General features: G+C 52.2%; 1 protein-coding gene across 1 annotated transcript in view; it reads right to left on the bottom strand.

Moving 5' to 3' along the window:
* The window catches only part of MOGAT2 (monoacylglycerol O-acyltransferase 2), a 28973-nt gene extending 28607 nt beyond the window's left edge, over window positions 1-366 (bottom strand). The window contains exon 1 of the mRNA XM_075112597.1: window positions 115-366. Coding sequence (XP_074968698.1) covers window positions 115-205 — 91 coding nt within the window. The 5' untranslated portion in view covers window positions 206-366. The remainder of the gene's footprint in view (window positions 1-114) is intronic.
* Window positions 367-16289: the final 15923 nt, after the last annotated feature.

The raw sequence follows: 16289 nt of genomic DNA, 5'->3' as shown, positions 1-16289 counted from the left end.
CTTCCCTTTGGTCCCAGACCTTCCATCCCAGGTCTTCTTCGGGGCCAGGTAGAGAAGGTTTTGGGGCAAAAGCTGCTTTGGCTTCTCAGAGAAGGAAAAGGAAATGTCTCTTACCTAGACCTAGGAAGCTGAAGACCCATTGTACCACCGATGCCGTCTGAAGCCTTCTCTGCAGTGGCACGGAAAGAGGAGCAAACTCAACCATCCTCCTGGCCTCCGCATGCACGTCTTGAAAGGAGAAGGAAGCTCCACAAGTGGCGAATACAAAGTGCAAAGTCACCCGTCAATATTTACCCAGTCTTACAGTATAGGGGATTGTGCAATGTACAGTGGCAGTGGTGGCTGCCCGCAGCCACCTTCTTGTATGGGGAGGAGAGGGACGCTGCTGGGAGGTGTCACCGACTTTATGCCAACGTGACTCACCACGTGGTTAGATAGCGAGGATTTTGTGCTTTTACCACCCAAACCTGGGAAGTAAACCTCCTTCAGCACCCAATCCTGCCTTCAAGTGCCTTTTTCTTTCAAATTTTGCAATATTTGGATGTTAGCAGATGGGGGGAGGCATTTGTGCATGTGAGCTACGCTTTATTTTCCTTGTTCCCTGCAAAGCACCCTGCACACGGCAGGAAGGGATGAGCAGAAGGGACAAGCACGGGCAGGTCACTTGTATTAGAAAGTGATATGATGTGGATGGGCTTCATTCTCAACCAAGGAGGTGGGCAAACAGAACCACAGACTCCCAGACCGGTGGGGGTTGGAAGGGCCCTCTGGAGATCATCCCGTCCCACCCCCTGCTGGAGCAGGCACACCCAGAGCAGGGGCACAGGGCTGCGTCCAGGCGGGGGGTGAATGTCTCCAGGGAAGGGACCCCACAGCCTCTCTGGGCAGCCTGTGCCCCTGCTCTGGCACCCGCACAGGGAAGGGGTTTGTCCTCATGTTCAGGTGGAACTTCCCGTGTTCCAGCTTGTGCCCGTGGCCCCTTGCCCTGGCGTTGGGCACCGCTGAAAAGAGCCCGGCCCCATCCTCCTGACACCCGCCCTTCAGATATTTATAGGCATTGATGAGACCCCCCTCAGCCTTCTCTTCTCCAGGCTGAACAAACCCAACACAAGGGTATTTCACCACTGAGCAACATGAGCAACTTCACACCTCTGCCAGAACATGGATGGACAGATGGATGGATGGATGGATGGATGGATGGATGGATAGATGGATGGATGAATGGGGCAGACAAGCAGCCATGTACATCCTTGCACACACTTATGTGGGTGTATAAGAAAGGAAATACTCCCTTCCTTTTGCATTTTTACCCCCAAGCAGGTGCACGGCCTGAACCTCTCCCTAGTCACATGCAAAGAGCTGCAATTTACTGGAGGGGAAAAAAAAATCAGAAATTTGGGGAAAAAAAAACCCTCAGGGAACGGACAAGCCACTCAGGTAAACAAAGAAATCATCCGTGAGAGGCCTGAGAAAACCGAGGGTCTCATCGTAACCAGGATACAGAATAATACCGCTAACAGACTGAATTAAACAATAAGCTAAAGCACTGCTAAAGCACCAGCGTGCATACAAAGGCATCGCTTGCTTGTCTAAGAGGCATTTCAAGCTCCCAAGCTCACCGCGGCCAACAATTACAGAACAAAACTAAAAACAACCCTTGGCAAGAGCAAATCAGAGGCATTAGCTAAAAAATAATCCCTCCTCTTTGTCAGGCCCTAGGAAGATGCTGAGCTGTGAGGAATTTACATCTGTTAGACTCCATTTTCCAAAGTCATTAGAAACAACCTGGCTCTGGTGAAACCCCAAGGGCTCTTTTCCTAAAGACACCAGTTGCTTTAATCGAGCTGAAGCTTAGATCTCCCTTGCACCTTTCCCTGTCCTTTGTCTTCTGCTGCAAACGTCAGGACCCTGCCTGCTTTGAGAAAGCAAAGGAGGCTTTTAACTCTGTCGGCTCTGTTGCCTGGAGACAAGATGTTTCCTGGTGAGAAACCACCAGCAATTTCCAAAATGCTGTGTGGAGATGTGCAGGTCCAGGGCTCCTGGTCTTCCTGGGCTGTGCAACCCCTGCCACGGTTGTGGACCGAGGAGGGGAAAGTCCTTGCAGGGAAATCCCTGGTCCACAGGTGGTGTTTTGGGGAGCTGGTTTCCATCCTGCAGCCTTGTCCTCGCCACGACAGCAAGCTCTTTTCACTCTTTGCTAGTGCAAAGGCTCACACCTGAGCCCTGGGGACACCCAGACACATGGGAAGTTGTTTCTGCTCCCAGAAGTTTCAAGCTGAGCCCTGGACCAGTTGTATCACTGGTTCTCCAAGCAGTTATACTGCAAAAAGCCCCAGCTCTTTGCTTGTGGCTTATTATGACAAGGAAAGCCAGGCCCATGTTCTGGGTTTATTATGAATGAGTTCACTCCCTGGAAGAGCTCACCAAGGCTCAGCTGGGTAATAAGTATTTATGTCCTGCTCTGGTGTGGATATGTCATTTGTGTTTTGTCTTTCTACTCCCTTAAATCAGGAGAGAAAAATACCTAGGAGGTATAGTTAGGAGGGCTTTGAAATCTGCTTAAATTAGAGAGGAATCAGAGATTTCCAGACAGTCAGGAGGAGCCGAGAGAGATGCATCTCCTTGCTGTATGTAGATAAATTCTGTGGCTTGTTTTAGGGAAGAGCAGAGCTGTGTCTCTGAAGTACTAAACTAGCTAAGCAGTAGGTGACTTGCCCAAACACTGAGCCCTGATCTCTTCAGCCTACATCCTGATTCCCAGGTCAGCCTTTTGAATCATAGAATCAAGGAATAGTTTGGGTTGGAAAAGATCTTCAGAGCTCATCTAGTCCAACCCCCTGCAGTGAGCAGGGACATCCCCAACTCGATCAGGTCGCTCAGAGCCCCGTCCAGCCTCACTTGGGATGTGTCCAGGGATGGGGCATCGGCCACCTCTCCGGGGCAGCCTGGGCCAGTGTCTCACCACCCTCAGCGTAAAAAATGTCTTCCTTGTATCTAGTTTGAATCTCCCCTCCTTTAGTTTCAAACCATCCCCCCTTGGCCTGTCACAACAGGCCTTGCTAAAGAGGTCGCCCCCACCCTTCCCACAGCCCCCTTTAAGCCCTGGGAGGCCGCAATAAGGTCTCCCCGCAGCCTTCTCTTCCCCAGGCTGAACAACCCCAGCTCTCCCAGCCCGGCCTCGCAGCAGAGGGACTCCAGCCCCCGGAGCATTTCTGTGCCCCCTCTGGCCCCGCTCCAACAGCCCCGTGTCTGTCCCGTGCTGAGGAGCCCCGAGCTGGAGGCGGCGCTGCAGGGGGGTCTCACAGAGCGGAGCAGAGGGGTGGCCTTAGTTACCAACAGACGGTTAAATCAAGAGGTAAAACTGAGTGCTTCCAGATATCCTTAAGCCATTCAGCCTCTACAGACCTCATCCAGCCCCCAGCTGCTCCTTCCACACCCGTGGAAACATTCAGGGCCCCTATAACCCACTCAGCCTCCCTTTGATACTTTGCAAATGATGAAGAAAGCAACCATGGTCAACATATTTATTGTCCTTGAGAACTTTGTGGTCCTCCCAGGCTTGGGAGAGGGCTTGTTTTCACCCATGCCTTACTAATGCCCACAGAATTATCAGGGCAGTGACATCTCCCCCTCTCTGGGCACTGGATCCAGTCTGGGCTCCTCAGTATTAGGCAGAACATGACAGATGGAGTGATCCCAGTGGGGCCACCAAACTGGTCAGGGCTGGAGCCTGGGCTGTGCAAGGAGAGGCTCAGAGCTGGATGTCTGCAGTGGAAGTGATAGCAAAGAGGGTTTATTATGCTGTCTGCAGCTCCTGGCTGGGATGGTGGAGAGAAGGCAGAGGTGGGCCCTCCTTGGAGGGGCCCAGTGATGGGATGAGAGATGACAGCCCAATCTAGGACAAAAGGAATTCTTATAAGATACAAGGAAATATGTTTTACCCTGTGAGGCTGGTCAAACCCTGGAACAGGAGCCTGAGGGAAGGGGGTATTCTCCATCCTTGGAGACAGTCAACCTCACTGGACATGACTATGAGCAATGTGACAACCTTGTTGGCCTTGCTTTGACCAGGGGGTTGAAGCAGACACCCCGAGACCCTTTCCATCCAAACTCACTGTGATCTCACCTGGCTTTCAGCATCCAAATGTTGGATGCTGAAGTCCAAGCCATGCAGCCCAGGAACCCTGCAGAGCCACAGCAGTGAACACAAACCTTCACAGTGAATTCATCTAACTCAGAAAGAGACAAAATGCTCTCTGCAAGTATTGGGATCTCTCCAAGTAAGACTTTAACCTATCAGGAGGGACTGAGGAGCAGGAATCTGAAAGGCCTATATTGGCCCAGCTTAGGACCTCAGACTACTTTACAGGTAGATTCTGGTCTCATTGTGGTCAATCCCATCCTTACTAAAGGGTCTTGCTACTGGTGGAACATCTTCAAAACTCTTAAAAGCCATGGGAACATTTTTGAGGACTGGAAGGAACTATAACCAAACCCAAAAAACAACCTTGTGATGGAGCTAGGCTGGTATAAAACCCATCAGGTCAAAGTAGGAAGGACTTTAGCTTCAGAGTGACTTCACATGGGTCTGGGCTGGAAATAGAGAGGTGGAAAGTCATCTTGTTGCATCTGTGGGGGGCCACCACACCTTGCAGTGTCCTTCTAGAAAGGAGCCATGCTATGGGTATAACCTTACACCAAGTCTCTCCTTGTAGTATCACAATCCCTGTCTTCCCTGCTTTGGGGGAAGTGATTAGATGAAGTGGGATGGGAAGGATTTCTACTGGGAAATGAGAAGATACAGATTGATTCCCTGGCTTTCAGTGTCACTTTCAGCCAGCCATTCAACCTCTCCTTGACTGTACACAGCTGATGATCTGCTAGTTAAAAGCAATGATAAAGGTGGAAAAAACTTCACTGGCCCTTAGATCAACCTCTCCATAACAGGACCTACCCACCAAAATGCCCTGCGAATTTCTCCTGCAGCCACATGTTTCTCTGGTCACTGTTACCTTTTCCTTCTCTTGTTGTCTTTGCTGAGAGTTGTGGGAAGGCCAGGGTGAATGCTTTCCTTGGGAGCTTCAGAAAGAGATCAGCACTAAGCTCCAGCTGCAGTTATAGCAGGAACCTCTGGGACCACCGAGCACTGATCACTACTAATCCCTACAAGTCCCATGTTAGCACCTCCTGGGAAATTTTGCCACTGTTTAATTTACCCTTATTGCCTAATTCTCACCTCTGTGGCTTTTAAACGTAATTTTTCTCCATTTTTTGAAGTTCCTCACCAATTCTCCTTATTTTCTAACATACTCAGGCACTCACACACATGTAGCCCATGATATACTTCCAACTACATTCTCCTTGGCTTTTTTATTCTCAAGTATTTATAATAATTTATCGAATGTCCTGCGGGTTTCATTTAGTCTAGGAGCATTAAGTTCCTTTAATCCCTCAACAGGTCATCCTCTGTAATCCCCTTATCAGCTGCCCTTGCGACTCGGTTGATCAATGTCCAACTCTGAGTACGAGGAAGAACCCATAAAGCCCTGACTCACCAAGCTGTAGGCCTTGCGAGCAGGGTGCACCCACGAGGTGACACGAGTGGGGCAGGTTGCACGTGGAGGCCTGGCCATGCTCCAGGATCAGGGCTGAGAACACGGGGGAACTGAAAGGATGCGTGCAAGGGGCAACACAGTGGCAAGGAGGGGATGCCAGGACACTGCGTAGCTCTCCTGCTTTGCCCTGCTAGGAGAAGATGGTCATGGCAACTTGTTGAGTCCCTTGTTGAAGCCCCACTACACGTAGACCCTATGGGACTTAGTGCCCCAGTGGATGAGCTAGAAGCTCTCTCCAGATCACTGCTCCACTCTTCTAATCACAGATAACTTTTTTTCTCTCTCTCTAAAGCCTCTCAGTCATTCTTATGTACTCCTAGGGCTTCCCACCAACCTAATTTCCCCTCCAGTGGGCAGAATTATCAGAAGGAAGTGGAAAGCAACTTTTTGGTAGTTTTCCAGTGGCTTCTTGTGCTGGTTTTGGCTGAGAAGGGGTTAATTCTCCTCACTGTGGGGGTCAGCTACCTTTCCAGCTTCCCGCGCTCTGCCGCGTGGCGTGGCAGGGGGGGCTGGGAGGGGCAGGGCCATGGTGGGGGCGGCTGACCCCGACTGGCCAATGGCAGGTTCATTCCATACCATGTGACACCATGACCAGTATATTGAGGGGGGGCAGTGGCAGCGCGGGGGCGGCGCGGCGTCGGGTCGGCGGGCGGCGAGCGGCTGCGGCGCGTGCGGTTTGTTCCGGCGGTTCGTTCCCCCTCTCCCCTCCCTTCCCCCTCCCCCGGGGCTTTGCGCCTCTCGTTGTTCTCCTTTACATTGCATTTCTACTGTTGTTTCTTTTAATTTTAATTATTAAACTGCTCTTATCCCAACCCACGAGCGTTACCCTTCTGATTCTCTCCCCCATCTACCGGTGGGGAGTGAGCGAGCGGCTGTGTGGGGCTGAGCTGCCGCTAAACCACGACAGCCATTTTGGCGCCCAACGTGGGGCACGAGGGTTGGAGATAACAACAGCTGCTGGTCACAGCACCATGTTGTCCTTTTTGCAGTTGGTGTTAAAGATTGGTGTTGGTTTGTTGAGTCTGCTGTGTTCTGCTGTGATTAGTAATGTTTTGCCTACAAGATTTGTTATACAAACATTCATTTTCAGCTTTATCTGGTATTTGGGGTTTTTGCTGAAACCGTTACTGTACTTGGGATACCACCTTGTTGAGGCAATTAGCAATTATACCTCCTCCTCTGAGAGATTTTATATGGAGGAAATACAGAATAGTACCTTTGCAACTTTGTTCTATGATGTCTGTGCCTTTGTTACAACAACGTTTTTGTATCTTGAACATCCTTGGGTGGTTAAGGTGCACTTATTGTTAGTTTTTGGGCATGTTGTTTTGGTTTTGACTAAGCAACTTAAGAATATCACCCAGAAATCTGCCCCGAGGCTTGATAGTTACGAGTGGCAGGGCATGTGGGATAGCATGGGCAAGTACCTAGGGCAGTGGGCACCCCCAGTGTTTTGGAGTTTCACCCCCGAACAAGTGCAGAATCCTAAAAAACTAGTAGGATATTTGGAGAAAGTATGTTGTTACGCTGGGAACTCCAGAGAGACACAGATAACTGCAAGGTGCTGGGGCCTGGCCCATGCAGACCGAGCCCTGCTCAACAGTATTCAGTGCCCCCAGGGGGAAGAGAAGGTCTCTGGATTGAAATGCAAAGTGACTGGCACTGTAGGCAATCCAGCCCTGACAACAGGCACTGCAGCCACTCAAACCCCCACAACAAGTACCGGAGCTGGCTCAGAAAATAAACCCGTACCAGTATCAGTTGCCCCCATACACAAGACGAAATATTGGAAGCAGACGTCAACTCGTTTAGAACGGGATGATGAAGGACCAGGGCCATCGCGGGGAGAGGAGGGAGAAGTAATAAATGAAATAGAGACCACCCGATCCCTGTCCTTAAGCGAGTTGCGAGATATGCCAAAAGATTATAGCCGTCGTTCAGGTGAGCACATTGCCACCTGGCTGCTCCGATGCTGGGATAATGGGGCCGGTAGCCTGGAACTAGAGGGAAAAGAAGCCAAACAATTGGGATCCCTTTCTGGGGAAGGGGGCGTTGACAAAGCAATTGGAAAAAAACCACAAGCCCTCAGCCTCTGGAGGCGACTCCTGCCCGGCGTGAAGGAAAGGTATCCCTTTAAAGAAGATGTTACATATCGCCCAGGAAAATGGACAACTATGGAGAAAGGCATCCAGTATCTAAGGGAATTAGCTGTGTTTGAGGTGATTTATGGTGACCTGGACGATCAACGGTCATCCAAAGATCCAGATGAAGCCGAGTGCACACGACCCATGTGGCGGAAGTTTGTACGGAGCGCACCATCTTCGCATGCAAACTCATTGGCAGTGATGTCCTGGAAAGATGACGAGACACCAACGGTGGCAGAGGTGATAGATAGACTCCGGGATTACGACACAAATATCTCTTCCTCGCTTGTCTCTGCTGTGGAGAAACTATCCCAAGAGGTCCAGCAACTCAAAGATCTGTCCTACTCCACACCTCGACAGGGTAGTGTCTCAGCTGTTAGGAATAAGCATCCTTTGGCTCAAAGAAGGGGATACACACCACGGGCCACCCTATGGTTCTACCTGCGTGACCACGGAGAGGACATGATGAGGTGGGATGGCAAGCCTACTTTGACCCTACAGGCACGAGTACATGAACTGCAAGGAAGAACAGTCACTCAGGGAGGCTCTTCCAGGAAAGCTGCTGCTCCAGTTTCCAGCGAGCAAGTCCCCAGACAGAGGAGTAGAAGCGCAGATAATAGAGGGACTCCTGACTCACATTTACAGGAAGTGAGTTGTGACTGCCATGATCAGGACTAGAGGGGCCCTGCCTCCAGCTGGGTGGAGGAAAGAGATAACTGGGCTTACTGGACTGTGTGGATCCGATGGCCTGGCACGTCCGACCCACAGGAGTATAAAGCTTTAGTGGACACCGGCGCACAGTGCACCTTAATGCCATCAAACTATATAGGGGCAGAACCCATCAGCATTGCTGGAGTGACAGGGGGATCCCAAGAGCTAACTGTATTGGAGGCCGAAGTGAGCCTCACTGGCAATGAGTGGCAGAAGCACCCCATTGTGACTGGCCCAGAGGCTCCATGCATCCTTGGCATAGACTACCTCAGGAGAGGGTATTTCAAGGACCCAAAAGGGTACAGGTGGGCTTTTGGTGTAGCTGCCTTGGAGACAGAGGAAACTGAACAGCTGTCTACCTTGCCCGGTCTCTCAAAGGACCCTTCTGTGGTGGGGTTGCTGAAGGTCAAAGAACAACAGGTGCCAATCGCCACCACAACAGTGCACTGGCGGCAATATCGCACCAACAGAGACTCTCTGATCCCCATCCATAAACTCATTCACCAACTGAGGAGCCAAGGAGTCATCAGTAAGACCCACTCACCCTTTAACAGTCCCATATGGCCAGTCCGGAAGTCTAATGGAGAGTGGAGACTAACAGTAGACTATTGTGGCCTGAATGAAGTCACTCCACCGTTGAGTGCTGCCGTGCCAGACATGCTAGAACTTCAATACGAACTGGAGTCAAAGGCGGCCAAGTGGTATGCCACAATTGATATTGCTAATGCATTCTTCTCAATCCCTCTGGCAGCAGAGTGCAGGCCACAGTTTGCTTTCACATGGAGGGGCGTCCAGTACACCTGGAATCGACTGCCCCGGGGGTGGAAACACAGTCCTACCATTTGCCATGGACTGATTCAGACTGTACTGGAACAGGGAGAAGCTCCAGAACACCTTCAATACATTGATGACATCATTGTGTGGGGCAACACAGCGGAAGAAGTTTTTGAGAAAGGAGAGAAAATAGTCCAAATTCTTCTGAAAGCTGGTTTTGCCATAAAACAAAGTAAGGTGAAGGGACCCGCACGAGAAATCCAGTTCTTAGGAATCAAATGGCAAGATGGTCGTCGTCAGATCCCAATGGATGTGATCAGCAAAATAGCAGCCATGTCTCCACCAACTAGCAAAAAGGAAACACAAGCTTTCTTGGGCGTTGTGTGTTTTTGGAGAATGCATATTCCAAATTACAGTCTGATCGTGAGCCCTCTCTATCAAGTGACCCGGAAAAAGAATGATTTCAAATGGGGCCCTGAGCAACGACAAGCCTTGGAACAGATTAAACGAGAAATAGTCCATGCAGTAGCTCTTGGGCCAGTCCAGGCAGGACAAGATGTAAAAAATGTGCTCTACACGGCAGCCGGGGAGAATGGCCCTACCTGGAGCCTCTGGCAGAAAGCACCTGGGGAGACCCGGGGTCGACCCCTAGGGTTTTGGAGTCGGGGATACAGAGGGTCTGAAGCCCGCTATACTCCAACTGAAAAAGAGATATTGGCAGCATATGAAGGGGTCCGAGCTGCTTCAGAAGTGGTTGGTACTGAGGCACAGTTGCTCCTGGCACCCCGACTGCCAGTGCTGGGCTGGATGTTCAAAGGAAACATTCCCCCTACACACCATGCAACTGATGCTACGTGGAGTAAATGGGTTGCACTGATCACCCAGCGGGCTCGGGTAGGAAACCCCAGTCGCCCAGGAATCTTGGAAGTGATTATGGACTGGCCAGAAGGCAAAGATTTTGGATTATCACCAGAGGAGGAGGTGACACGTGCTGAAGAAGCCCCACTCTATAACAAACTGCCAGAAGATGAGAAGCAGTATGCCCTGTTCACTGATGGGTCCTGTCGCCTTGTGGGGAAGCACCGGAGATGGAAGGCTGCTGTATGGAGTCCTACACGACAAGTAGCAGAAACTGCTGAAGGAGAAGGTGAATCGAGCCAGTTTGCAGAGGTAAAGGCCATCCAGCTGGCCTTAGACATCGCTGAACGGGAAAAGTGGCCAGTGCTCTATCGCTATACTGACTCCTGGATGGTGGCAAATGCCTTGTGGGGCTGGCTGCAGCAATGGAAGCAAAGCAACTGGCAGCGCTGAGGCAAACCCATCTGGGCCGTCACATTGTGGCAAGATATTGCGGCCCGGGTAGAGAACCTGGCTGTAAAGGTACGGCATGTGGATGCTCACGTCCCCAAGAGTCGGGCCACTGAAGAGCATCGAAACAACCAGCAGGTAGATCGGGCTGCCAAGATTGAAGTGGCTGAGGTGGATCTGGACTGGCAGCATAAGGGTGAACTATTTCTAGCTCGGTGGGCCCATGACACCTCAGGCCATCAAGGGAGAGATGCAACATACAGGTGGGCTCGTGATTGAGGGGTGGACTTGACCATGGATGTTATTGCACAGGTTATCCACGAATGTGACACATGCGCTGCAATCAAGCAAGCGAAGCGGGTAAAGCCTCTGTGGTGTGGGGGACAATGGCTGAAATATAAATATGGGGAGGCCTGGCAAATTGACTATATCACACTCCCACAGACCCGCCAAGGCAAGCGCCATGTGCTTACAATGGTGGAAACAACAACTGGCTGGCTGGAAACATATCCTGTCCCCCACGCCACTGCCCGGAACGCTCTCCTGGGTCTGGAAAAACAAGTCCTGTGGCGACATGGCACCCCAGAGAGAACTGAGTCAGACAACGGGACTCATTTCCGAAATAGCCTCACAGACACCTGGGCCAAAGAGCGCGGCACTGAGTGGGTGTATCACACCCCCTGTCACGCACCAGCCTCTGGGAAAATGGAGCGGTACAATGGACTGTTAAAAACTGCACTGAGAGCAATGGGGGGTGGGACATTCAAGCACTGGGATACACATTTAGCAAAAGCCACGTGGTTAGTCAACACGAGGGGATCTGCCAGGCGAGCTGGCCCTGCCCAGTCAGAAATCCTACATACTGTGGGAGGGGATGGAGTCCCTGTAGTGCACACAAAAAGTACGCTGGGCAAAACAGTCTGGGTCCTTCCTGCCTCCGGCAAAGGCAAAGCCATTCGTGGGATTGCTTTTGCTCGAGGACCTGGGTGCACTTGGTGGGTGATGCGGGAGGATGGAGAAATCCGATGTGTGCCTCAAGGGGATTTGATTTTGGGTGAAAACAGTCAATGAACTGAATGGGGCAATGCGAACTGCTATATAATACTGTGTGTCACCTCTGTGTTGTATCAATGATATCAGAGTACGAGCCTCCCAACCCATGGAAGATCAACTATGAAACAAGCCGTGCAGCAGTGATGGAACGATGACTGACTCGGTATGCAGCACCCCAACGCCACACACCATCTCTCCCACCCGGAAAGACTGATACAGCAGATGGAGCCCAGAGTCATGGACTGGGTGAACTCAATGGACATTTTAATGGACATTTTACAGGGAAGGTCCATGAACTAAGGGGATGATGTCTGTGTATTATGTTAAAGGATGGGAAGGGGCGGGGTGGTGGTTGGTACGGTTGTATTGCATCGTATGGGACCTGGGCATGGTGTAAATGGTACGGAATAAGGGGTGGAGAATGTGCTGGGTTTGGCTGAGAAGGGGTTAATTCTCCTCACTGTGGGGGTCAGCTACCTTTCCAGCTTCCCGCGCTCTGCCGCGTGGCGGGGGGGGGCTGGGAGGGGCAGGGCCGCGGTGGGGGCGGCTGACCCCGACTGGCCAATGGCAGGTTCATTCCATACCATGTGACACCATGACCAGTATATTGAGGGGGGGCAGTGGCAGCGCGGGGGCGGCGCGGCGTCGGGTCGGCGGGCGGCGAGCGGCTGCGGCGCGTGCGGTTTGTTCCGGCGGTTCGTTCCCCCTCTCCCCTCCCTTCCCCCCTCCCCCGGGGCTTTGCGCCTCTCGTTGTTCTCCTTTACATTGCATTTCTACTGTTGTTTCTTTTAATTTTAATTATTAAACTGCTCTTATCCCAACCCACGAGCGTTACCCTTCTGATTCTCTCCCCCATCTACCGGTGGGGGAGTGAGCGAGCGGCTGTGTGGGGCGGAGCTGCCGCTAAACCACAACACTTCTCTGAGTCCCGTTTCTCCCTGGCTCATCGCTCCACCAGCAGCAAGTGTATCTCCCCTGTGAGGTCCTCCTTGCTGGGAATCTTCCCATCACGCCAAACCCATGTGATACCATTGCATCAAGCTCGGTCTTTGTCTGTCCCCAGCTCTGGGTAAGAGCATGGGGGTGAGAGAAGTCCACTTCTGCCTGCTGCTGGTTTTTTAATGCAAATTCTCTCAAAATACAGCCTTTCAGATTTTACTCCCTCTTCTATCCGCTACAAAATCACTTCCTCTGAGATCTGGCTGGGTTATGCCAGTGATTTTCGTTACAGAATTTCACGTCCTTTGGAGCACTTGAATTATTAGTCAGATTCTTCTTTTAATGCATTTAAATTATTCTCTTTATGGAGCACTCTGATATGGATTTTCTTTGGCTCCCATCCCATTTGGCCTTGAAGCACCCTCCCCATGTACATGAATCATAAACAAAGTCGACAAGGAAAACAAGAACACCCCAGGCAGCTCCTCGCTCCCAGCCGTTGTCTGTGATTATAAAATGATTTAAGATGTGAGAAGCCACTAAAAATCCCCTGCAAGCCGCCACCCGCAGTGTTGTCGTGTTCCCTTGTCTGTGGTGATGCACGCTGGGGACAGGAGCGATTCAGACAAGCAGCATTACAGAATCCCAGACTGGTGGGGGTTGGAAGGGCCCTCTGGAGCTCATCCCGTCCCACCCCTGCTGGAGCAGGCACACCCAGAGCAGGGGCACAGGGCCGCGTCCAGGCGGGGGCTGAATGTCTCCAGGGAAGGGACCCCACAGCCTCTCTGGGCAGCCTGTGCCCCTGCTCTGGCACCCGCACAGCAAAGGGGTTTCTCCTCATGTTCAGGGGGAACTTCCCGTGTTCCAGCTTGTGCCCGTGGCCCCTTGGCCTGGCGTTGGGCACCACTGAAAAGAGCCCGGCCCCATCCTCCTGACACCCACCCTTCAGATATTTATAGGTATCGATGAGACCCCCCTCAGGCTTCTCTCCTCCAGGCTGAACAAGCCCAGGTCTCTCAGCCTTTCCTCACCAGGGAGATGCTCCAGCCCCTGATCCCCTTGGCAGCTCTGCGCTGGCCTTGCTCCAGCAGTTCCCTGCCCTTCTTGACCTGGGGGGCCCAGGACTGGCCGCAGCCCTGCAGGTGTGGCCTCGCTGGGGCAGAGCAGAGGGGGAGGAGAACCTCCCTCGCCCTGCTGGCCACACGCCTTTCCATGCACCCCAGGGCACCGCTGGCCCCCTTGGCCCCAAGGGCCCGGTGCTGGCTCAGGGTCACCCCGCTGCCCCCCAGCACCCCCAGGGCCTCTCAGCAGAGCCGCTCTCCAGCAGGTCCCCCCCAGCCTGTGCTGGTGCGGGGGGTTGTTCCCCCCCAGGGGCAGGACCCTGCACTGGCTCTTTTTGAATTCCCCGAGGTTCCCCTGGGCCCAGCTCTCCAGCCTGTCCAGGTCTCGCTGGATGCCAGCACAGCCTTCGGGTGCATCAGCCGCTCCTCCCAGCTTGGTGTCATCAGCGAACTTGCCGAGGTTACGCTCTGTCCCATCATCCAGGTCACTGAAGAATGTGTTGAACAGAAATTGGTGCAGAGACGGTGCCTGCAAAGCTGCATGAGTGCCTGGGTCGACCCAGACATGGCAGGGACACAGAGGCAGCAGTGCCACCGAAGATAAATATAGGTAAATAGAACCTTGCTACCTCTAACTGGGGTAGTGTGGAGTTGAACACGCTTTACTGGGGGGTCTCCAAGTGTGGCCCACGTTTGGCTTTGGAGCTGGAGTCTCACCTACCTTTAGCCCATGAAGTTGATTTCCAGGGTCCCTCTATAGTGGAAGAAAAAGGCTCCTAAGGAGACCTAGGGCTTATACCAACCCCATCAGGGTAGGATTTTTGGTTTTTAATTTTTTTCAGTTCATTACAGCTCTTATCGGTGATCTCCTGTGAGCAGTGGGATGCGCTGCCGTCCCCTCATCTGACACCCGAGGGGAGGTCAGTGATTAGCCAGGAGCCAGGTGCCTCCCTTTGAGATGGCTACCACTGTATAGGCCTTTTTTTAATGAAAACCACCTTCCACTCCTACAATGTCTTGCACTGAGCTTTGCCATGCTGTTCCTCCAGTTCCATAGCATTATTTCCCACAGTAATTGATGGCTACGTGTGTGTGGAGGGGGGAAATGTGTACAAACAGCACACACTGAGATGTCAGCTTGTGGTCCGAGAAAACAAGCCGGTCTCTCTTTGTCATCAGGTCCAGCAGAGAAAACCATAAATCTGGGCGAGCTCTTACAGCAGCAGCATCCACTTGCATCGGCTGGCCGGTGAGCGCGCTCCTCGCGCCATCACGAAATGCAGGAGAGACTGTCGAGGGCAGGAGAGACTCTCGGACCTGCCCCAGGATGGACTCCAGTAGCTTAAGCGTGGCTGCAAGGCATCCCAGCTCCACGTGATAATGCCAGAAGATTCACCAGGCGCCCTATTAATCAGCTCCCAGAACATCCCTGTTATCGTTGCATGGGGGATGCTTGGAGCTATTCCCTGCCTCCACGCCAGCCGCTCCCAGCTTGGATGGGACCAAGAACCACTGCCCAAATTCAGCGTCCGATTTTGGGTGCTGAAAAATACCAGGCTTGCTCTGGTTTGCGCCCACCGTGGGGCCCTTACGCACACTTTTGGGCAGGATGAAGCCCAGACCGGCACAGCCCAACGCCGAGCGACACCACGTCCTTGGCCACCCCCAAGGCCGACGTCCCACCCTGTGGCGTCACGCTCAGCCACGGCCTTTTCCCAGAAGAGGCTGGAAGACGAGAAAGCTATTCCTGCTTTCTGCCACAGCAGCTGTAATTTAAACACAGAGGCATTTTTATTTATTTAACTCCCATCCTCTCTGAGAGAGGTTTGCAGCCAGCAAATCAATTCGGCTGATTAGGGCTAATGGATTTTACTTGACGTAAGCGATTAAATTATTTCCATACCTGATTCCTGTAAGTGAATGAGCGGCCGTGCTTCAGCATTTATATAGAACTATATATTTCACTGCAGGAAATGCTAAGCAAATTTTTAACGTTGTGCAGCTCCTACCTCCGTCCAGGTCTGCCCGGTAACTGCAGAGCAGCGAAGAGACTCCTGACGCTGCAAAACCTCACAGAGCAGTTTTGCCTGTGTCTTATCTCACAAAATAAAAAAGACGGGTAGCGCACGAGCGAGAGTTTTCAGGTGAAGCCAGCCTCCGGGCCCGCTGCAGAGGAGGGATGCTCAGAGAAAGGTTCAAACCCGCTTTGTGCGAATCCCCGGTCCCCAGGATGGGTGCAGACCCCGGCCGCAGAGCCGGGACCCCCCTCAGCTCCAAAATGGGAGCTGCTGTCAGTGGGTTCGTAGGGGCTCGCCCCCACCGGGAGCACACTAACCTATTACCTCCCTCTTACTCTAAGGGCAATTAATTACTGTAATAGCTTTTAGTGCAACAAACTCCAGGACAGAAACGTGGATTCAATTCAAAATATTTTCTGCGGAAAGCGCCCAAAGCACGTGCGGGGCCTCTGTGGGCGTCCGACCTCAGACCGAGACGGATTTTCCACCCTCAAAAATCACTGGGGCAGCTTTGAGAGAAATGAAATTACAGAGAATATTTAAAAATAAGCACATCCTTGAGGTCCAACAGCCGACGAGCTCGATCCTGTTGCAATCTTCCGATTGCACGCCTTCCTCGCAGACCTTGGGTCACCGTCGTAGGGCGAAGCTTTTCCACTTCTCCTT

Source organism: Phalacrocorax aristotelis, chromosome 1 (assembly GCF_949628215.1).
Source record: "Phalacrocorax aristotelis chromosome 1, bGulAri2.1, whole genome shotgun sequence".
Taxonomy (NCBI): domain Eukaryota; kingdom Metazoa; phylum Chordata; class Aves; order Suliformes; family Phalacrocoracidae; genus Phalacrocorax; species Phalacrocorax aristotelis.
The sequence above is the reverse complement of the archived record's forward strand: the minus strand, read 5'-3'. Positions and strand labels throughout refer to the sequence as shown.